At 43.8% G+C, this 22,171-nt stretch overlaps 1 protein-coding gene across 2 annotated transcripts; it reads left to right on the forward strand.

Moving 5' to 3' along the window:
• The first annotated feature begins 4,265 nt into the window (after positions 1 to 4,265).
• Positions 4,266 to 21,222, forward strand: gpib (glucose-6-phosphate isomerase b). Of its 2 annotated transcripts, none has more exons than XM_088938549.1 (18): positions 4,266 to 4,470; positions 5,739 to 5,829; positions 8,504 to 8,572; positions 10,002 to 10,121; positions 10,653 to 10,736; positions 11,444 to 11,590; positions 12,566 to 12,637; positions 12,997 to 13,041; positions 13,764 to 13,817; positions 14,636 to 14,696; positions 16,074 to 16,117; positions 16,281 to 16,433; positions 16,847 to 16,976; positions 17,526 to 17,602; positions 17,755 to 17,883; positions 19,359 to 19,434; positions 19,900 to 19,966; positions 20,827 to 21,222. In XM_088938549.1, exons 1-18 carry the CDS (start codon positions 4,346 to 4,348, stop codon positions 20,948 to 20,950), a joined length of 1,668 nt encoding a protein of 555 aa, XP_088794675.1. In that variant the 5' UTR covers positions 4,266 to 4,345; the 3' UTR covers positions 20,951 to 21,222. The 2 variants fall into 2 exon arrangements, 1 of the variants encoding a protein (XP_088794675.1); XR_016094607.1 differs by having other exon boundaries at positions 4,269 to 4,470; positions 17,755 to 18,491; positions 18,712 to 19,434.
• Positions 21,223 to 22,171: the final 949 nt, after the last annotated feature.

The raw sequence follows: 22,171 nt of genomic DNA on the forward strand, positions 1-22,171 counted from the left end.
AGAAGTAAATGTTTTGAGAGCAGTAAACCTATAATGACAGAACAGTGTGTCTAAAGAAATCAAAGCACCAGTCTGTTTTGCTAGCTTGGTTTTGTTAAACTCCTTGGCTGAAAAAAGCAACAAACAGTTTTCCACAGCTGTAATTATATAGATTTTTTTCATTTTGTTTGCATGTCTATTTTGCTGCATATTTCTACCCACATGGTGCTGAAAATAAAATTGTTACTTTTAAGCATCTGCATTTTGTTTGTCATTGTTCATTTGTGGTTTAGTATTCTTTTAAATATGAATTATATGAGAACATGCAAAACACTGTCATATAATTTAATATAATGTGATAATATGTCCTACTAACAACTTGGAGAAATGAGAAAGCACAGACACCGAGTAAGACACCAGACAGAATATGTTTTTGTAAACCCAACCTCATATTAGTGTGGTTGCCTGAAGTGTAGGATATTTTTGTATTTCTCACAGAGATCACATGAACGACTGCCAAATCAGGCATGGATTTGCAATGAAGAGTCTTGTGCAGAAGAGAGAAAGTGTTAAGAGTTTAACATGGGTGCCCAGCTCCAGGTCTGGAAGGCAGAACAGGTACCTACCTGAGTGCCGAGCTACACAACTGAGCTCAGTATTTGCTTACGAGGACAGGCTAGAGCCTTTTCTTTCACGTCAAGCACCTGAAGATTTAAAGAGACCAGTAAGACCCAATGAACTGAAGTTCCCGAGGACTGGAGTTAGACAACCCTGGGCTTAACCACTCAGTCCACTGAGCAGTAGTACCTTAGCTCCCTCTAGCGTCCTTCTGTGATATTACACACTGTCAAAAAAACGTCACTGCACCTTCTTAATCGCAGGAACTCCTTGCATTTGCGAACATTTTGAATCCCAGAAGATCCCAGAGCGCTGGGTCAAGCTCTCACGCACCGGCAGCCCCACAGAAATGAGAAATTACTTGTCCAGTTTGATTAAGGAGGAAATTCAGGAAGGCCAGTGCAGTGGGTGCATCTAAACCAGGAAGGAATTCTGTCCCTCAACAGGCAAATATGCGATGCCTTGACTGCAAATAAATATAGATTTTGACACTTTACTGATGGAAATATAACTTACAAAGGATCCCCTCCCTAGACTGACTGCCGTTCGTATTTCAGCAATATTGATCTTTGGAGGGTCGCCTGAAAGTGGCTCACGGGCGTTCCTCGGCGTATTTCGCGTCAGAAGACACCATCCTTCACAGGAAATACAACACACACTGGGAGACAGCAGAGCTAAAGACACAGGTGAGATGGAATATTGTGACAACAGCTGGATCAGGAGAAGGCGCGCGTTCTTTTGTATTTCCAGCTGTTGTGGGACAGTGGAGTTGCACAGACTGTATCCCGGAGGAGTCCAGAGAGCGGCTCGGGTGTCGCTGCTGGGATGGACGGGCAGTCCCTACAGCGGGAGCCCCGGGAGAAGAGAGGGGCGGGGATTGCCTCAGAGATCTGTGGAGAGAAGGGAAGGTGGAAGCAGAAAATCTGGGGAAAACAGAGGACAAAAGGACCGAGTCTCGAAAACCCGTGAAATCGATAATCATGTCAAGACAAAACGGTATTTGTTTTGTAAATGTAATTATTGCTATGGAACTATTGCGTTGTAATCTCATCTAGAAATGTGCATGTATACTGTTTTAGGTATATGTATATATTAATGTAAACTTTTTTGTTATTCTCCGTATTTATTTGTGAAAAGAAAATAAAGTTTCTTAAAAATGGATGCCCCCAGTGAGGGCGATGGACAATAATTCTGAACAGGCTAGACCTCTTACTCTTACTTCTTGCTCAGGGTGTCTCTAAGAGGCTGTGTTGGTGAAATTAACTGGGGTTACAGGATCAGGGGTTCACATCTTCAGTCTTCCGCTTTTCATTTCACAGCCCTTCTGAAGTGAATAAGTATTCCTCTTTGAAATAAGTTAGCAAATATTAGGCTGCTCAATTTTTTAAAAAACCTGCTCCACACGACTCGGTGAACTGTGCGCTTCACATACTGGAGCTGTACCCCCAGAACTATTTATGAACAACTTTATAGGTATGTATTTTTACGATTCTCTCGATGTAATTAATTTAAACGCAATAGACCGTGCTTAATATATACAACGCTCACCAAGCGTATAATCGGTGGACATGATTTCTTTCCTGAAGAAAGAAGAAAACGAGAAAACTATGAACAAACTCTAGAGGTCGTGTGAGAGCTAGCCAGAACGAATGTGACTGTGGATGTGCCCGCATGATGGGAAAGAAAGTAATTTTTGGACTGAGTATTAAGAATCTGTTCAGTGAGTACTATGATGATGAAATGTCAAATCTAATAATGTCAGATGTAACAGCTTTACAGTTGTTTTGTGACATTAGCACCAAGCAGGGCTACGATTGAGTATTGTGAATACTCCCGGTCTTGTCTTGTACCAGTGCATGTACAGGCCCGGCGAGAACTACCGGAGAACACTGTTCTTTGTGTAAGAGTGTACTCTTACACTCTTGTGTAAGAGTCACGGACGTTTTCTGACAAAAAAGTAAATGATTTTAATTTATAAAGTAGAGTAAACGTAAAAGCGAGTAAAAGGCAGATTCAAAAATAAACAGCGAATACCAATAAGTCGCATTTATACATTTATGGATATTGTAAAATATATGGAAAATATTCGATATAATATGGAAAAAAGAATGTGGTGCTACATGTAGCGCTGGGTGGAAATGATCATGTCGGCTTCAGCCGCACGGTTTAGGTGAATTCAGCAATATAATGCAGGGATGACATTATAAAAACAAGACTAAAAAAAAACACAGAACAGTATGCGGAGTTCATTACAAATCTAAACACAACAAATTGAGATTTTTACACAGATTTTGTGCTTTTTGCCTTATTTTTTCATGTTTTTGATGGAGGTTTTGAAGAAGTACTGCCTTGCTATCCTATAACCTTTAAAAAGAGGGAGTAGAATTGGGCCGTTTTGTTTTGTGGATATTATGTCTACCCGTCATTAATAACAGATTAATTGTAAATACGTTTTCCTTTTCCATATTACATCTTGCAAAGTATAACATTATATTAAACTCCTTAAGTTAAACATCACGTAATGCAACAAAAGGCGAAGAAGTATACTCCGTATAATACCAAGACTTTAAAATGGGAGATGGAGACGGAGGATATGAAAATCAGATGCAGAGCCTCAGTTAGCGACTGCGTCTGGCTTTTAAGGGGGACGAAGGAGGCTGGAACAAGGGACAGGTGCGGGTAATAAGGCAAACGAGGAAGAGCTGGAGCGCCCTTAAGAGGAGGAGTAGCGATCGTGACACCTGGCTCATTTGTACAAACGCCACAATGCATCGCTCCATGTCCTCATGATCCACTTGTCTGAAGTGGTTAGCTAACTTTAATTCAAACCATTGCTCATTTATTCAGACAAGTTCGGACAGCAGTTTTATCACTCTGAAACCCACAACTGGCAGCCCCACTGCTGCTCAGCAGGTGTGAGCCTGACCAGTACCTGGATGCGAGACCTCCTGGGAAAGCTAAGGTTGCTGCTGGAAGAGGTGTTAGTGGGGCCAGTAGGCGGCGCTCACCAGTATGCACTATACTGTAAAAGGGTGAGATGTAAAACAGGTCCGTGTTCTACTTCTTGTTTCTTGAACAGAGTAGGGTGTTACCCTGTGCTCTGCTCTCCTCTGCACTGAGAGCTGGTGTGTGATGAGTGTACTGGTGCACTCTGGCTGCTATAGCATCATCCAGGTGGGGCCACACATCGGTGCTAGTTGCCTGTTAAAGCGCTTTGAGCGGAGTGTCCAGAAAAGTCCTAGACAAGTGTAAGGAATTATTATCATCAACAACTATTCTTTTTCCACGCTACATATTGCACGGTGTAGTTAAACATAATATCATTATCAGTGATAATTATTAATAATATAATGATATATTGATGATAAAATCTCAATGACCATCAGGTGGGGCTGCACACTGGTGGTGGTAGTGGGAGTCCCCATTACCTGTAAAGCGCTTTGAGTGGAGTGTCCAGAAAAAGCGCTATGTACGTGTAAGGAATTATTATTATGATTATTAATTGCCCCCCGGGGATAATACTCTATGAAGCGCCTCAGTTCTTGGGTCGGGCGAATTCAGGGTTGCGTCTCTCCTCGCCACATTACGGGCAGTGACGTCACCGAGGGCGGGGCCCGCCGCGGCGCTGCGATTGGCTCAGGCCGTTCTATTTCCTGTTCGCTGCCCTTCAGGCTCGCACTCGCTCGCAGCGGCTCCGCTCGGTTTGCACGGACAGGCTCTCAGGACAGCGCGCAGGAACCCCACCGCCATGGCCCCGGGACTCACCAGTGACCCCAGCTTCCAGAAACTGGAGCAGTGGTACAGGGCCAACGCCGGCGGCCTCAACATGAGGCAGATGTTTGAGGCCGACCAGGGGCGCTTCGGCAAGTTCAGGTACGGGCAGCGGTGTCGGGCGTCCTGGTGAGAGGCACGGGTGACAACATGCCCACCTGAATGAATCGCCACTTTTGGCTTTCCTGTTTAATTCCCCCCCTCGGCAGTTGCATGCGTTACAATTGCGCTGAGTTACGTGTCAGCTGAAACGAACTGGGTTGCGTTTCGTTTTATGTCATATGAACCTGTAAGTACTGCGACCCGGGAGGATGTACGTAAATGACCGCTCAGTTATGCCAGATTTACTTAGAAACCTGTATATATTCCTAGGGAGGCGGGGTCGCGACTTACGCTTACCTGCTAAAGAAAAAGTGCTTTCAATGGCTTTATAATGACGCTTATATAATATTGACACCCTACGCTCAACTCTGTAAAAATAGGTATTTCGGAGGCTTCTATTCTAGGGAGGGAAAGTGGTCTCTTCCGCCGAAAGATGTGAGGGTTTTCCGACTGGTTTTGTCTCAGTCCTGCGGTAGCAGACTGGGGAAAGGAGACGGAAAGGTCACACCGTCGCACCGGACATCTCCGTGATTGAGAGTGACAGTTTCCCTATTATTCTCACGGGAATCCGCCAGGGTGCTCTGGCCTGCTCGTACGGCCAGGTGTCCGCTGACAAGCGTCCGGAATGGGCCTCCCGTGGCATTACTGATGCCCGATTGTTTTGAACAGAGAGGCCCATCTTTTAAAAAAAAAAAAAAAAACTAAAGGGAAGGCGAGGGCATCTCTCTGCTGTCTAGGCTGGGGAGGAGCGCCGCCATTGCCAACCCGGAGACCGCAAGCTGTCGGCGCACAAGCGGCACACGCCGCTGTGTCGTCACGGTGGGGCTACGTGCTGTCGGGCACACGATGCTACAGCGGCGTGGCGTGGGCCCTGCGAGGTCGTGTGGAAGAAAATGGGGGGGGGAAATTACCGTACCGTCAGACCGGGGCTGTAAGAATAAGGCACCGGTTGCCCTCGACTCCCGCTGGCCTGGCGCCGGCTCTCCTCAATTAACGCCCGAGTCCTTTTCCTCTGCGCAGGTGGCCCCTGTCACAACTTAGCGTACTTGTTGCCGTACGCCTCCGACGCCACTTGTTTCTTAACCTCATTACCGATTTAACGCCACGGTGGGAGTGAATGAATTGCTGTGACAAAAAACCTAATGCACCGTTTCGCCTGAGTGGCATCGTCCCAGTATAACATCGAGCTTAACCCCGTAAGAGTGCTTTGTTTTTATTTTGCGTTTGGCTTTTTCACGGTTTCCCTCTTACTCCCTTCTCTTTGACAGTACCACCCTCAACACCGACGATGGAGACATCCTGGTCGATTATTCAAAGAACCTCATTAACGAGGAAGTCATGAAGATGCTGTTCGATTTGGTAACGTTTTAAAGCAACAATTTCACCTCCTTTAAAAAAAAAAACAGCAGCCGGGAGGGAGTTGAGTATGCTGATTGAATTTGGGAGTGTGTGTGTTTCTTCCTCTCGAGCTGCTGGTGGAAATTCAGTGCAGCAGTGATGGAGCCTGTTGCTCTTGTATTGCAGTCACTCCAGTGCATCTTGCGGCAAGTGGCTGCTGTTCTGGGAGACTAGATGAGCTAGCTGACATGATTCATTAGGGTAAAACCCCATCCCTGACACTAGAATGGGATCTGATTGGATGTCTCTCAAATCCAGCTTCTTCTGTATGGGCTGATGAGGTTAGCTATTATGTGGCAGCGATCCCAGAGGTTGATTTAAGATATTGAAATCCATGTCCCGTTATCGTCACGTTTGAATGTAGAGGGTGTGGCACACGGGGAAAGAGGAGGCTTTAAGTCTAACAGAATCAGTGCCTGAGGGTTGTAGACTTTCAGTAACTGGGAGTTTTATCTGATCATAACCGACAAAACCATCTGAGTTAAATAGGATTGTGTTATTGATTTTTTTCTCAGCATTTCCTGTCTGGCTTTTCTGATGCAGCTGGGCATTATACAGAGCAACATGCATTTAGCTGTGTCCTTCTGTTCCTCCCTAAAGGTCAGGAACAGCCCAACCACGCACAAATATTATTTCATAAACAGTTTTCTTCCTTCTAAACGTTTCCCAACCGCGGATAAACTGCCGTCTGATGAAATGCTGTAGATGCCGCACAGCTTTGAGCGAGAGTAGGTGAGCTCCAGGGCCACAGCGCTTGCAGGATGAGAGGTCAGGTTTGGGGATGTGCGTTTCCTCAGGAGAGGACGCGGTTCGGCTCGTCTAGCCCATGTGGGTGTGGGCAGCTCATTAATCCGAGCACCTGGTCCAGCTGTTCCTTGCAGGAAGCTGGGGGTATCGGCTGTGGCAGCGCTTTCAGGAGGCTGTAGTGCTGTTGTCTGCATCAGCCCGTGTCACAGCTTGGCTCTGAGAGCTGGAGCTGAGTTGTGATTATTTCAGTAAGCGTGGCCTGTTGATTGGCAACACCCACACCTACACCCACCACTGCAGGTCCTGGAGGGCCATGACTTTCCTTGTGCCCAATCCATCCTGAGTTCCCTGAATTGGTTGTTGAATTCATTATTAATTCCAATCCTTTCCCAGTTTTTAAAGAGTTGTGAAGCCAGCAGCAGGAAAGCTTTTGGGTGATAAGTGGTCTTTTTATTTTAGCCACATTTTAGCTCAGCTTTATAATTATGCCGAACTGTATGGAAAGTACAAGAATCTGTCAGCCTGAATAAAAAAAATCACTGCAGCAGTCCAAGCAATAGTGTTAATTTTAGCTTTTTACTAAACTGGTTTGTAAAACGCCAGCGTTGGCTATCCACTATGGATTAACTGTCTCAGAAGGTTTTGTCTGTAGATTCATGTGTACTAGAAACCTTTGTGAGCTGCTGCATTTCACAATGACTGGCAGGGGCTATAAATCTGAGGAACTAGACATGCTTGCATAACGGCTTGTTTTATAAAGATGCTGGTGCAGAAGTTAGGCTCACTTTGTGCTCTTATCAAAAACGAATGAGACCTCATTTGAGCTCTGAGGTACCAGAACAGTCCAAGTTCTGCTTTTCTGCCCATCTCTTTTACACAAAACTTCATGTTGGTCACAGTATAGTTAAGAGCCCCAACATCTCTGTAGTGTCATTTTTTTCATTTATTGGTACTGATATTGGAGACTATTTCCCAAATGTGACCACTTACAAGGAGATAGTGAAGACCAGAGACTTCTGTATAGACCTCAGTTACAACATCCCTGTGCTTGTTAACGACCTCCCTACAACAATATGCTCCATTCAAATCGGAAAGCAGTGCAGCTACTTGGAAATACCTTTGTACTTAACGATGCAGGCAAAATCATTGATTTACACAAAAACAGTGTGGAAAATGCTTCTTTTGAGAAATACACCGTTGGTCTTGTGGTCTCTCAAAATGCAAAGTATTGTTCAGTGGTTTATGTAAGTGTCCCATTTGAGTTAAATGGCATGTTCTCTGACATTCATAATTCTAAAAAGGGCAAATGTGGGAGGGACAGTATAGGCCAGCCATGGCTCAGGAGCAGTCTATTCCCCTGCATCAGCTGAAACAAAAAACAACAACTGTGGGGCTACAGTTTTTCCTCAAAGTTTGGCACCATGCTCACCATAACTAATGGGGCTTACAAAACAGGCATTCACATGAGGAGAGTAATTAGGCCAGAAATCCATTGTGTGATTCAGTACAGTAATTAACGCCATTTGTAGCCTTATTTTAATAATCTTTGTAATTCAGTTTACAATTCGGCACAAAACATAGACGGGCACAGATCTCAGATCTAAGACTTATCTTATCAAAGTCTATGTGTGCTGGATTAGTGCTACTGGTACTGACGATGGGACTTTTAAATCAGTGAAAACGGACAAGTTTGGACACTGCTATGAAAGCAGTCGTGTTTGTCTCATTAGTAGATTAAAAACCTTGTTTTCAGTTAGTAGGAAAAAAAAAAGCAAGGCAGCCTGAAAATGGCCCTTTTTTACTTCAATTACTTTTATATTTCCTGTGAATAGTACCTTCAGGTGTCTGATGCTTCAACTGCTTTCTTCGTGTTCCTGATTTTGCCCAGGCCAGGTCAAGGGGAGTGGAAGAAGCCAGGGAGAAAATGTTCACTGGAGAGAAGATCAACTTCACTGAGGTACATCAGTCTTTTAGGTCCTGAAGTTGTTGCAGGATACACGTATATCTATAAATGACCTCCTTGCTGTTGCCTTTGGGGTGAGACGAATCTAGAGCAGTGTTTCTCAGCTCCTGTCCTGAGGATCTGCTGTCTCTGCTGGTTTCCATTTCAGCTGGGTCTTAAATCGCTGGTGCTGACGGATACTTCAGCTTGTGTATTTTAGTTTTCTGCTTTCAGTCCCCATTTCCAGCAGCTTCAGCACACACAACTGCATGCAGTCTTTTAACCATTATTGGTCATGGAGTTGAACAATTAAAAAATCTTGAGAGCTGCAATAACGCACCTTAAGTAAGAATTGAAACAATTCTACATTTTTTTAAAACTTGATGGAAGGGACATTGGTGCCCCAGGACTAGTGTTGAGCATCACTGATCTAGAGTCCTTGATAATGGTTATAAACCTAGCATTGCGCCAAGCAGACTTGAATTTACTTTGAAGCCATACTAATGACTCACTGATTGCATTTCATTCAGAGGAGTAGAGCCCAGTTTAACTGTCTAATCTGAACTGTTCAAAGGTTTCAAAGCAGAAGAAGATGGCGGGACTGATTGAGTGCCCTGCAGTTGATTGTCTGGAATAGTGCAGTGTCATTAAGGAAACAGTTGACACCCTCTCTTGCAACCTTCACATTGGGCAATCTGGTTACGCAAGACACCGCAGCCTGATAACTTGTTGAAGTTCAGCATTTTACAGCTGCTTTGTTTTAATATATTTCAGATATACTGTATGCCTTGGCACCTGATATACGTAGACTTTGTGTGTTTTGGAAGTCAGTATCCTAGCAGCTTTGGCTTGTATATAAAGATGTATCGTATCTAAAGTAAATCCAGAAATGAAAATGTATATCACTGGTGTTTGTGTGAAAATGTTCAAATAGATTAAATGTTATTAAACTATTAATGAATCAAATGATCCAATTAATTAAGCAAAGTGTTGACATTTCATAATTGGAGAACTAAGACTTAAATTCAGTAAAAAAAAAATAGTGATGAAATGAAAGTCTTCATTGCTAAGTTTAATGATGACAGGAAAGGTGAATAAAGTCATTTATAGTTTAACTGCAATTGGAAAGTTTAAAAGGTGTGGCAATCAAGAGTGAGATTTTGTGAATGGGTGGAGTTGGCCTGTGTGTCTATGCTGTCCTGCGTCTTGGAGTCTGGGTGTCTTGGGCCATGCAGTTTATTTGCATGTTGTAAATCATTCTTGGATCAACCTGGCTAAATAACATCTTACTCCTCAAAAAGCAGCTTTATTGTATGGCGTCCCGAGATGCTAATAGAACTGCACACAGAATGAGCCTTGAGAATGGTTTCTGCGGTACCCTTCATTCTCCTACCTCCACCCCGGTCCCCTGACTTCCCCGCTGCCCTCTCTCTCTCCTGTGCAGAACCGAGCTGTTCTCCACATTGCCCTGCGGAACCGGTCCAACAGCCCTATCCATGTGGGCGGCAAGGATGTCATGCCTGAAGTCAACGGTGTCCTGGAGAAGATGAAGGCTTTCTGTCAGGTGTGTTGTCATAAGGACCAGTTACATTACTTATTCATTTAGATCAAAACAAAGTGGAAAAGCATACGATTGCATGCGTTTACTTAGTTACCTGAATACTAATACTTGCTACCTATTTGTACAAATGTTTTTTTTATACTGAAACTGACCTTCAGAGGTTTTTTTGGATATGGTGACTTTGAAACTGTCGTAAAACTCTTTTTAAAAAAAATAATCTTGTGCAATATACTATCAAGGAAAATGCATTAAGACAACCGCAAGATTTTATTTCCTAAATGAGTCAAAAGATTAAGGCCTTTTTGTATAATTTGTATATTGGCAATTAAACAACTAGCGTGAGCAGTTATTTTTCAGGAGGTATACTTTTTAAGAGTGCTGGAAATGAATGATATGAGGGCTGTACCAGCACAGCTTGGTTGCAGGGTCATGAAATCAGTCCCAGTCATATCTGAAGTACTGATGAGAAGACCTAGTGGGATGTAACTTGAGCTGGAGTTAAGCTGCTGTCTGGATGTGTCTGTTTCCACGCAGAAAGTGCGCAGTGGAGAATGGAAGGGCTACACTGGAAAAGCCATCACCGATATTGTCAACATCGGCATTGGTGGATCTGACCTGGTAAGGGCTTTAACATGCAAACAGCTCCAGACAAGAGGGGGCCATTCGGCCACTTTCCTCATTGGTGCTCAGCCAAGTAGCCGATGGATCAAAGGTCCCATCCAGCTTTTTTCCTGAAGGAAGCCAGGGTGCTGGCATCAAGAACATGGGACGAGTTTCCTGGCCACACTCCCACAGCCCTTTGAGTTGAGTGCCTCAGGTTTTTCAGGCGTCCCAGATGACATGAAGCTAACATGACTCTGTCCTTGACTCTGAGGCAAGAGGGTTTGGTACCTTGGATCCTGAGTTTTCTTATTCTCATGGTACAAGGAATCAATAAATTCCTTAATATTGGATATAAAACAGGGTGGATTTTTTTTTGCGCATAGCAGTTTCCAGCAAAGGCATTTTTTTCAAGAAAATTGACCCTTTATTGTGAATTCCGTTGTAAAAGCAGCAGTGCATAACTCTTGCCCTTAAATCTGCAGTTTCACCTGAGATCTATAACTTAATTGAACAATATTTCACTTGCTCTTTGCTACAATTTGTCATTGTTGTTGCTTGTTTATTATCATTGATTTCTTTAAAAAAAAAACCACCCATTTATTGTGGAAACGGAAAATCGACAAGCCTTTGCACGACTTTAGTTTAATAGCCTGCTTTCAACACAAGGCAGTCCCGGCTGGTGTTGTCGGCTGGCTGTCCTGAGGCTGTGCTGCCTGTTGCAGGGCCCACTGATGGTGACAGAAGCTCTGAAGCCTTATTCCAAGGGGGGTCCGCGGGCCTGGTTCGTCTCCAACATCGACGGCACTCACATGGCGAAGACCCTGGCCGAACTCAACCCTGAGACCACCCTCTTCATTATCGCATCCAAGGTAACCCCCCACTCCACCCGAGCCACTCCAGTCGTCTCTTCATTCCAGTGATGCAGTGCAGGAAACATTATTGATCCCAGGCTGGGTAGTTACTAAACACACAGCCACGCAAAAGGCTTTTTCTTCCCATGTTTCTTAGACATGAGTTCTGCTCTCGGGTGTCTTAATTGTCTTTTCCTGCAGACTGTAGGAATTGACTTTGTGGTGCAGTTAAAGCCATCTTAGTGTGCTTCATCCATTTAGTGGCTGATTTTATTTTTATGGATCAGGCAAAAACAGGAAAGAAATATAATATTAATGAGATAAAAACAGAGAGCTTTAAGAAGGACAGTCTGTGTACTTAAAGGAGGCCAGTAATTAACCATCCATGGTGTTCTTTTGTTGAGTTTAATTTCTGTCCAGTTTTGTTTGATATATTCCAGTTAAGAAAACATCTGTATAATATACCGTTTAAAAATAAAAAAGAATGAAAGTTGTCATACATTCCATTCCACATAGACATGCAATGCATGTCTTATCATAAGGCTTTTTTAACAAAAAAGTGCAAATCTATTTCCTTGTACGTGTTCAAGAACATCATTAAGTTGCACAAAGAACATGCAACATTACATTGGCTTCACTCTTCTTGCAGTTGTTAAAATTGCTGATGTAATGCTGAACACGCTAAAGCTAAACAAGAATGAAGTGGATCAGAGGACACTAATGGAAAAGGGGTGGAGTACAAATGGAGAAATATTCTTTCGGTCTCAAAGGAGTCGTTAACTCCCGAATAAAACTGGAGCAAGACGGGTGGAAGAAAGGGGTACATTTTTCTAATTAAGCAATTGCAGGGGAGAAATGTCTTGTGCAGCGGCTGTGTTTTGGTGGTTCTGGCAGTTGCGTGATCGGAGGGTAAGTCTGGGAAACAAAAACTGAAGGCAGAGGATGTGATCCTGGGTTTCCATGACTCACCTGCCCTTGCCCTCGTTTTTTCAGACCTTCACCACCCAAGAGACCATCACCAACGCGGAGTCCGCTAAGGAGTGGCTCCTGCAGAAGGCGGGAGATGTAAGTGCTGGCTCGGTTCAGGGGTGCTGGGGAGGAGGGGGGGCGTTTAAGTGTTTGAATCGAGAATCTAGGCTGGGTCCATCCTTAAAGTACCGATCACTGGGAGAGGCCATGATGAGACCTTGGTGTTTGAGACTAGTTCATCCCTTTGCCTTAAGTAGTAGTTGAGGTGCCACTGACAACTGAAGGGAGCACAAGCTGTCAAGTCCATGAAGGTTCAGCTGAAGGTTATGATATTGAACCTTTTGACTTTGTTATAATTGTGCGACCAGTTCTGCTGAAATTGTCATCTCTGCAAGTTGGATAGATTGTTGTATTAGCATGGTTTATAGTTAATGAAATTTTTTTTTGGTTTTCAGAAATCTGCTGTGGCCAAGCACTTTGTGGCTCTCTCCACCAATGCTGTAAGTTTTTACTCTGAACACAACAGAAGTGGATCATACTTTCTCAAAACAAAAAGCTTAGTAAAGGTTTTTTTAATAAGTGTCCCTCTTAAAAGTAAAGTCCTTTAAATTAATAGGATTAAACAATCTGGAAAAATAAATGGCATTGATCTCGTTTAATCCTGATAAATTATATACTTTGTGTTTTTTGCATTTGGTGTTGGAATTCTTACAACTGTTTAAAGCAATCTGTATGGCGAAAGATCTCTGAGGGTTACAGCTGATGTATCCTATTGGATCATCTTAACTTGTTTGACATTAATTTAGCAGAAGTTAGTCTGCTGTGTACCCCATCTATTTATCTGCTATTGAATGTGCTGCATCTGGCAACCTAGAGTGTTTCTCAGAATAGAGAGGTAGGTAAATGCCTCAGATACTGAAGAGAGCAGGTCTACCTGCATGCATGGATTTATTCATTATAATCTTGCTTGTAGGGCCCCCATTCAGTCCTAACCAAAAGTAATAAATCTTCAGCTCATGACTGGTGGTGGGCAATATTCACAAGCACCTCTCAAATCCTTGCTCTTCATATTTCTGGAACCAGATATACACCACATTAACACATGGCATAAAAGCACATGTTCATATGCCAAGGCCTTAAAATGGAAGGCTTTTGTTTTTGGCCAATTTGTACAGGTGCCCTGCCTTTCCCTTGACTCTCCCTTGTACCTTGTGTCTTTCAGCCCAAAGTGAAGGATTTCGGGATCGATACGAACAACATGTTTGAGTTCTGGGATGTAAGTATGGGATGCTCTCTCCTGCTTCATGCTGGCCTGGGCCTGAGGGCTTGGGGTATAAATAGCTCTGTCCTATGCCCTGTGAAGTAGCGTCTGAGCACACAGACAGACAGCTGCTGGGAAACCGGAGCCGCCTCTCTGTGCTGCTGCTTCACTCTCTGGTGTTATTATGGGCTCTGACCTTCTCTCTCTTCCTGAGGTCACTGGAAAAGCAGGGCCACAGCAAAGGTCATACAGTTATTTTCAGTCGCATTATCCATATTTGAAAGGTAAATGTCTTTTAAGTTTGAGTTAGTGTAACTTACAAATTGTTTAGTTTTTTTTTAAGGGGAGTTAAAATAAAGAGCATCGAGATGATGGTCAACATCAAAGATGATGAGCACCCTTATTACGAGTGCTTTTCAGATCCGTCACTCTTGACCCCATGATGCTTTGAATGAGAATATCCTAATAATGTTAAAGTTCAATAAGAATGCTAGGAAGATGCAGTGTTTCAAATATTTGCCTTGATGGGTTTAAATGCTCAGTAAGAGCAGATGCGATATGGCCTATTTTTAGTGTTACGGCATTTCGGTCAGTGATGACCTTCGTCTTTCTCGGCTCTGAAGGGCAAGCCGATCTCTGGCATCCCTCACAGCCGCCTGCAGTTAAGAGCCTTGTCAGAGGAGTGCCAGGACGTCCTGGGGCCCATCTGAGGACCAGTGAGAGGAGAAGGGCCTGCTGCCAGAATTCCTCCGCTGGAAGGAACGGGGGGGAGAGAGAGAGAGAGAGAGAGAGAGAGAAACAACTGACCCTCTTTCTGGTTTCCTTTTTTCCAGTGGGTTGGCGGGCGTTACTCCCTGTGGTCAGCTATTGGGTTGTCAATTGCTCTGCACATCGGTACGTCTTTTACTAGACTTGTCTGCAGCTACAATGGGTTTTAATACGTTGATGCTACTGTGCCTTTGGCCCCAGACTGTGGCGTTCTTAAGTATTGCCTGGTAGATAGGGTCTTGCAGCTCCAGGGTCAGGTTGGGGCACCTGTGTGTGTGGAATTCGCATGTTCCCCCCCCATATTCATTTGTGTTTTTGGCCTGTGCTTTGGTTTTTAACCCACCCACTGTACATAGGACATGCAGGTTAGATTTGATTTGGCTTTTTTAAATCTAACCTTTTTCAGGAGATTTCATACCGAGTTGCTAATTGAACTGCCTTTAATTGTCCCACTTGCGTGTTCAGACTTCTGCACTCAGTTTTTGGGCTCTACTTCAAATGCATTGCTCCAACAGCTGCAGCATGTGTAACTGACCTTAACACGTGTGTGACTTTTACTCCTCCCTTATTCATCTTTTAACAGTGGATTAATAATAATGAACAGACAGGTGTGAAGCTATCAAACACTCCCACCGTGTTTTTTTTTTTTCCTCCAGAGGTGTGATGGGTTACACTTCAACAAACATCTCAATAAGGGAAGTTATGAAGCTCTAAAACTGGTATAGTGGTGATATTGATTTAAAATCCTGTTCCCCTTTTTCATAAAGGAAGTTAAAAAGGGGGCCTCCAGATGAAAACAGAAATCAGTTAGGCTGTGAAGTCTTCCATCAAGAAGTGGGTTGAAACTAACCCAGGGGACATGAGGGTCTCCCAGGACCAGTCTGGGGAACGTTGGTCTGATTGATCCCTTAGTCATCTGCCATTGCAGAGGATACATCATGTGTGCGGATTACAGCTTATCAGTTGGTTCACTGTGTTTGCTTTTTCTTCAATGGGCCTTTTTTTTTAAACGTTAACACGTCGGTAGCATAGGTCTCGGGTGTAAGATGTACATCGTTTGACATTAAATTAAAAGAGCAAACTCTTATGCACTGCTTGATTATAATATATAATCATTATAAGGTCACGTATAATGACCCCGTGTGTTAATGGGTGCCGTCTACTGCAGAAGTCAACTATCATAATGAACACAGTTATTCTAAGCTGCCTGGTCAAGATGGATTTAGACCTCTTTCAACCATGAGCACCTTCCTTGTGAATTTAGCAGCACGCAGCCTTTCAGTGAAAGGCATCGGTTCTGATCTTGAACATATCCTCCATGACAAGCTCTCGCCTACCACTGTGTCAGTGGCACCTGTTTTGTGCTACAAGGATGTAAACAAGCATATTTTTAAGGGCTCCCATGCTTTATAATATGTTCATAAAATGAATTTTGATTCAAGAGGGAACTGACTAGGTGCCTTGTTTTTATTCCTATTAAACATTTTGTTTGTTTCCTTTCAGGTTTTGAGAACTTTGAACAGCTGTTAAGCGGAGCTCACTGGATGGTAAGTACTCCCCAAGATCTAGATGCGCTCTTTCTGTGGGGAAGTGAAAACACCAGTGCCGGACCACGGAGTCTGTCAGCAGGGGGTGTCCTCGATAGGGAGTGAGAGTTTCTCCATCTCCTGGGGCAGTTGCCCAATTTCTGTCTCCCTCTCTTCCTGCCAGGACAATCACTTCCGCACCGCCCCCCTGGAGAAGAACGTGCCCGTGCTGCTGGCCCTGCTGGGGGTCTGGTACATCAACTTCTTCCAGGCGGAGACCCACGCCCTCCTGCCCTATGACCAGTACATGCACCGCTTCGCTGCCTACTTCCAACAGGTCAGTTAGCGGGTCAGCCGTGAGCAGGCGGCTCGCCCCGATCCTGGAGACCACAGTCCAGTTATTCCTGTAGGTCACCCTAAATCTGGTTATGTTAAGGTCGGGACTGCCTGTTCGATTAACTGAGCAAGTAACGTTTCAGTGGAGGATTTGTGTTCCAGATGAACTGTTTAATTGATCCTACTTGTATTGTTCCAGGCCTTGTGAAATTGTGAAGTTGTCGATTTAAAGTCTACCCATAAAACAGAAACAGTGGCACTTTACAGGAGCCTTTGAGAGATTTAGAGGTTACAGCACAAGCTGCATTGCCCTAGTGTGAGGATTTGCTTGTCCCCTCTGTGGTTCGCTGCGTGCGAGAAGAGAATCGGGCTGGTGTGAAACGTGTCTGGTACTGAGAGCTCTGTTGCCCGCAGGGAGACATGGAGTCCAATGGGAAGTACATCACCAGTAAAGGCAGCCGTGTGAACTACCACACTGGGCCCATTGTGTGGGGAGAGCCTGGGACCAATGGGCAGCATGCCTTCTACCAGCTCATCCATCAAGGTACAGCCCAGACTCAAGACTTTCCAGCCGTCTTCCAGATGGCAAAGCAGTTTCAGAAGCATTAACATTCGAGTGTCTCACTCCCCGCTTATAAGAGCGGAAGCCTTGCCTCATTCTGCTTAACCTTCAAAGTGACTATTGTATGCTAAAAACAGAACGGTCCTGCATGTAGAACAGGCTCTTTGATTTGTAAAGGCCTTCAGTTTCAGTTTTGCAAAGTTCATCATGCACAACCCTATTTAAGTCTGACGGTAGATATTCTTCTGTTCATTTTGGATGTTTAAAATCTTTGCTGTTTCACTTAGATTTGAATTCAGAATTTAAGCTCTCCTGCCTGAGCTGTTAACTTTGTGTTTTGGGGGCGGGGGGGGAGAGCATTCATAAGCTCTAGAAAATCCTTGCTTAGGAGAAGGGAGCCTGGAGGTTCAGGAATGGGAAAAGGAACACGCATTACCAGGTGCTTCCCTGATGCAATGACGTGTGCAGAAGACCTAAAGAGAGTCTGCTTGGCTCTGTGGTGTAATGTGCGCTTTTCTCCCTTCCCAAAAGGAACGCGCATGATTCCCTGTGACTTCCTCATCCCTGTCCAGTCTCAGCACCCCATCAGGAACAACCTCCACCACAAGGTACAGCCGCACGCCTCTTCACAGCCGGTTTAAGGGGTGAAGGTGGGGGTTAATGAGAGGACAGTGAGAGAATATCCCATTTCCTTCACGGTATTCCTAAAGTCTGGAACAATTGTTTAATCTTCGGCCTTGCTGTCTGCGGTGTGTCCCAGATCCTGCTGGCTAACTTCCTGGCCCAGACTGAAGCCCTGATGAAGGGGAAGACCACTGAAGAAGCTCGCAAGGAGCTGGAGGGGGCAGGGATGAGCGGAGAGCCCCTGGAGAAACTGCTGCCTCACAAGGCGAGTCCAGGCACAGAAACTGCACCGTTTTAAGTTTTTCTTCCCACTGTGCCATGTACTTCCAGTGTCTGTAGAGCACGTACATCGTATGGTGACTTTTTTTTTGGTCCCTCTCGGGTATAAGACCATAGTTAATTTCTTTCCTGTGATGAATTCACAAAGATGAAGGCAGAATTTTTTAATTTCAGATGTACTGTGATATGCAAAAAATATATAATTTTCTGCTTATGTCCTTAATTAGGAAAAGCACAAGATGCGAGTTGTTGCGAGAGCTTGTTATTCACAGAAAGAGTGAAGTTGATATCAGTCGATTGATGTGACATTTCCTTTTCTTTAGCCAGGACTTGCATGACTTGTTTGCTTCCCTCTTTTGGTCATTAGTGGTAATGCATATGGATGTTTAACGCTTATGAAACCACTACTGGAGAAATTCATTCCTTTGAAGACCTAAAAGTTTGTGCACACCTAAAATGGCTGTGCTTGCTCGTGTTCATCTGTTTTACAAAATAAGTGTCTTGCAGAATGTTGTCCTGCACGATTTTCTAAGTTTGCTTTTGACTGATACAGGAGTATTGAAAATTTATAGAGCAAGATAAATTCAAATACAGGTGGGTAGCTGCGTCAGCATGCGTAGGCTGCAAAGGAACAAGTAATAGGTTTATTCCATGCTGAAAAAAAGAAGAAAGAGAACACAACGTTTCGGCCGTGGAGCCTTCTTCAGGTGTGACACCTGAAGAAGGCTCCACGGCCGAAACGTTGTGTTCTCTTTCTTCTTTTTTTCAGCATGGAATAAACCTATTACTTGTTCCTTTGTAAATTCAAATACAGCTTAGTGACACAGTGGTTAGCATTGCTGCCTCACAGCACTTGGGCTCCAGGTTCAATTCTGAACCTGCAGTCTGTGTGGCATGTTTTTCCTTGCATTCACATGGGCTTCCTCCAGATGATCTGGTTTTGTCCCCCCATTGCATGCTAGTAGTTAAAATTGTCTTCTGGGAAAACTGGCCCTGGTGTGTGACTGTGTGGCCTGCGGTGGACTGGTGTCCTGTCCAGGGTGTACCCTGCCTTGCGCATATTGCTTGCTAGGATAGACTCTGGCTCCCCTGCAAACATGAATTGGATAAAGCAGTTAGACAGCAGATGGATAATTCAAAATCTGTGACGGAAGTAATTGCTAAATAATTGGCTGTATAAAATCAGGGATAATTACAAAGCTCGGAACATTCAAGAAAGGGACCCTATATCTTATGGAATTGCTTGGAGGGCTTATCCTTGTCCTGTGGAGCTTGTCTCGACAAAAGGCTTAGTTGATTATTGTTGATTATCAGTGACTTAATGTGAAAGACAGCAGAGTGGAAAATCAATACCAGGGTCGTAAGGTTACAGTACTCAGGAACCTCAATCAAATATCATTAAAATCTGTATCGCTAGTAACCCATAGGCCACATAACTCAGTATTTGTTTTTTATTCACAGGTCTTCGAAGGAAACAAACCAACCAACTCCATTGTTTTTAAGAAGCTGACGCCGTTCATGCTTGGAGCACTGATTGGTAAGTGTAGCAGAACATGGGCCAAAAGACAATTTGAAATAAAGGAGTTCACTTTGTCACTGCTGCATGGTGTTTTTTAGTAGCTGATTTACCCCGAAACGCCAGGTTCTCCCAAAAGATTGTAGCTGCTCGGCACACATTTGCATAATGTCTGCACTCTCGGCAATCTTAACTTGACTGCCTGTGATTGGTTTTTGTAATTCCACTCATTTTGCTTGCCTTTTTTTTTCTGTGGTTATAATTCAACCAGTCTGGCAAGACCCAAACAAATGAAAGAATTGGGGCCTTTCTGTCATCTGGAAAATCAGCTGGAGTTTATTTGGATGCTCTAGTTTTACACAGGATCAAAAAAATGACCAACATTTAAAAAAACATTTATTGCAAGTCAGTAGCCCCTCCCTCATCTCCTTGAAGGACTTGCTTGTCTGTCCCCTTGCTCCTGAGACTGACCTCTGTTTCTTGCAGCTATGTATGAACACAAGATCTTCATGCAGGGTGTCATATGGGAGATCAACAGCTACGATCAGTGGGGGTGAGTAACCCTTTCATGCAGAAGCTTGTTCTTATTTAAGAATAGGTATTGCATTGATCATGTAGGCATGAGTGTTGGAAGTAACGCATTGAATATTGTAGATTTTTACGCTTCAGTATGTTTGCAATTTGTTTTCAGCGACTTCATACATTTTGAATATAAAACTTCCCATTGCCTTATGGCAGCTTCTGCAGAGGAGCTTGCCTGAAGCAGAGCTGAGACAGCTGATGAAATTTTCAAGACCAGATCTGAAGACCCTTGAGTAAGGTCTCAGACTTTAATGGTGGTATGGATACTGACTGACTGTTACGTATTTAATGATAGCAGTTTTAGGGGTCTTTTTTATGTAAAGAACACGTATTATTGCTGTTGAAATGTTTACCAAAACCTTTCTGTGCTTTAACTGTCCATTAAACACTTAAGATTTGAATTATTGACCTGTTACGGGATCAAAAATAACACAGGCCAAACTTGTTTTGGTTGCCATTGAATAAATTTGAAATTTTATATATACATTAACTTACAAATTTAACTTCAACTTCAGGACTTTAAAGATGTCTGAAATCATTATACACTACCACTTCCATACTGATCTTGATCATTTTCACTGGTAGAACTAGGTCGTTGTGCAATTTCCTTGAATTGGAAGGACAGCAGGCCCGGTGGTCCTGCTGTTTCTTGCAGCAGGAGTCTCCAGCCCAGCTCATAGATTGCTACAGCGCTGGTTTTATTTAAATCTTTTAATTGCTTTAATTGAGCAGTTCTTAACTAACCATCATTATGACAGGATTGGACACAACGGTTCTAACCAGCAGGGTCTCTTTAGAAAAAGCCTTTTTTTTTCTGGAATCTTCCAACAGAGTCGAGCTGGGGAAACAGCTGGCCAAGAAAATCGAGCCCGAGCTGCAGGATGCTGGAGAGGTGACCTCGCATGATGGCTCGACCAACGGGCTGATCAGCTTCATCAAGAAGAACAGTGCCTGACCTCCCGGCCCATGGTTCATGGGAGGAGACTGCGCGACTGTCCGGTCGATGTTGTAGTCACCGCTTGTTAGCCATAACCGAGGAGCTAAAGCACTTTACGTCTGTATTCACCTGTCTTGTGTCCTGAATTGTCAGTTGTGAGTCTTGTCTAATAAGGGAGATGCTTTTGAAAACCTGTGATTTGTGCAGATATTAGACCACACCACCCCACTCTTTGCCTAATCATGAGTCACGACTTACCAAAATAAATGTTTTACTTGTTGGCCACTTGACATTTCTTTTGCTTCAACTTCATTGCCTGCTTAGGAAAGCATCCCCCATCATTCTCTTTTCTAGAGATATGCAGTATTGGAACATTAAAGTCTTCTGATGCGGAAAAGAAGCCTGAATGTCATTTGAAAAGAAGCATGTACTTCTAGGAAGAAGAACCCTTGGCCCTCTGCATGAAGTACGGGGAGGACAGATTGTACTGAGATCCTCAGGGTGCTGTATACAATGCTGCGGTCCCTAACCAGCTATGAGTAAGACATCATCGGCCCAGGAGCTGCTTCCTGCTTTACGACATCTCCATCCTGGGTCTCCTCATACCCACCCTAGTCCTCATGACCTCCGTTTCTTCAGGTGCTCACTGAAACAAACCTTGAACTGAAGTACTTGAACCCTTAATGAGCAAGATATGAGATGAAATTTTTAAGATGGCTTTTGAATTGTTAGAAATTGTTCAATCTCTCGTCTGTCTTAAGGCTTTTGGGAGCAACTTGAAGCCTTGCTTAGGAATTTAGTTCCAGCTGGGTTGCTGATAAATCCTTATCACTCTGCAACCCACAGCTGGCAGCCCCACTGAAGCTCAAGTAAATTACAGTTTTACCTAAATTTAAGAATACATTCAAAGTGAACAGGTTTATAGAGCAGGTTTAAAAAGTTTCTGTATTTAAACAGCTATATTGTTAAATGTCCACCATGGAATAATGTAATTCGGTACCATAACTGTCCCTCTTTGACAACAATTAGAACACATGAAAATGCTACCATCACAGGTGTCCACCAGAGGGCGCTCTGTATATTCCCAAGTCTTCAAATGTGGTTAACGCCAGCACACACCTAGTGATGTGAACTGCTGCTCTTCGTGGGAAAGTGTCTCCCTGGCTCATTTGTACAAACGCCACAATGCATCGCTCCATGTCCTCATGATCCACTTACCTGAAGTGGTTAGCTAACTTT

The sequence above is a fragment of the Atractosteus spatula genome, chromosome 21, assembly GCF_055471065.1.
Source record: "Atractosteus spatula isolate fAtrSpa1 chromosome 21, fAtrSpa1.hap1, whole genome shotgun sequence".
In the NCBI taxonomy this organism is placed as follows: domain Eukaryota; kingdom Metazoa; phylum Chordata; class Actinopteri; order Semionotiformes; family Lepisosteidae; genus Atractosteus; species Atractosteus spatula.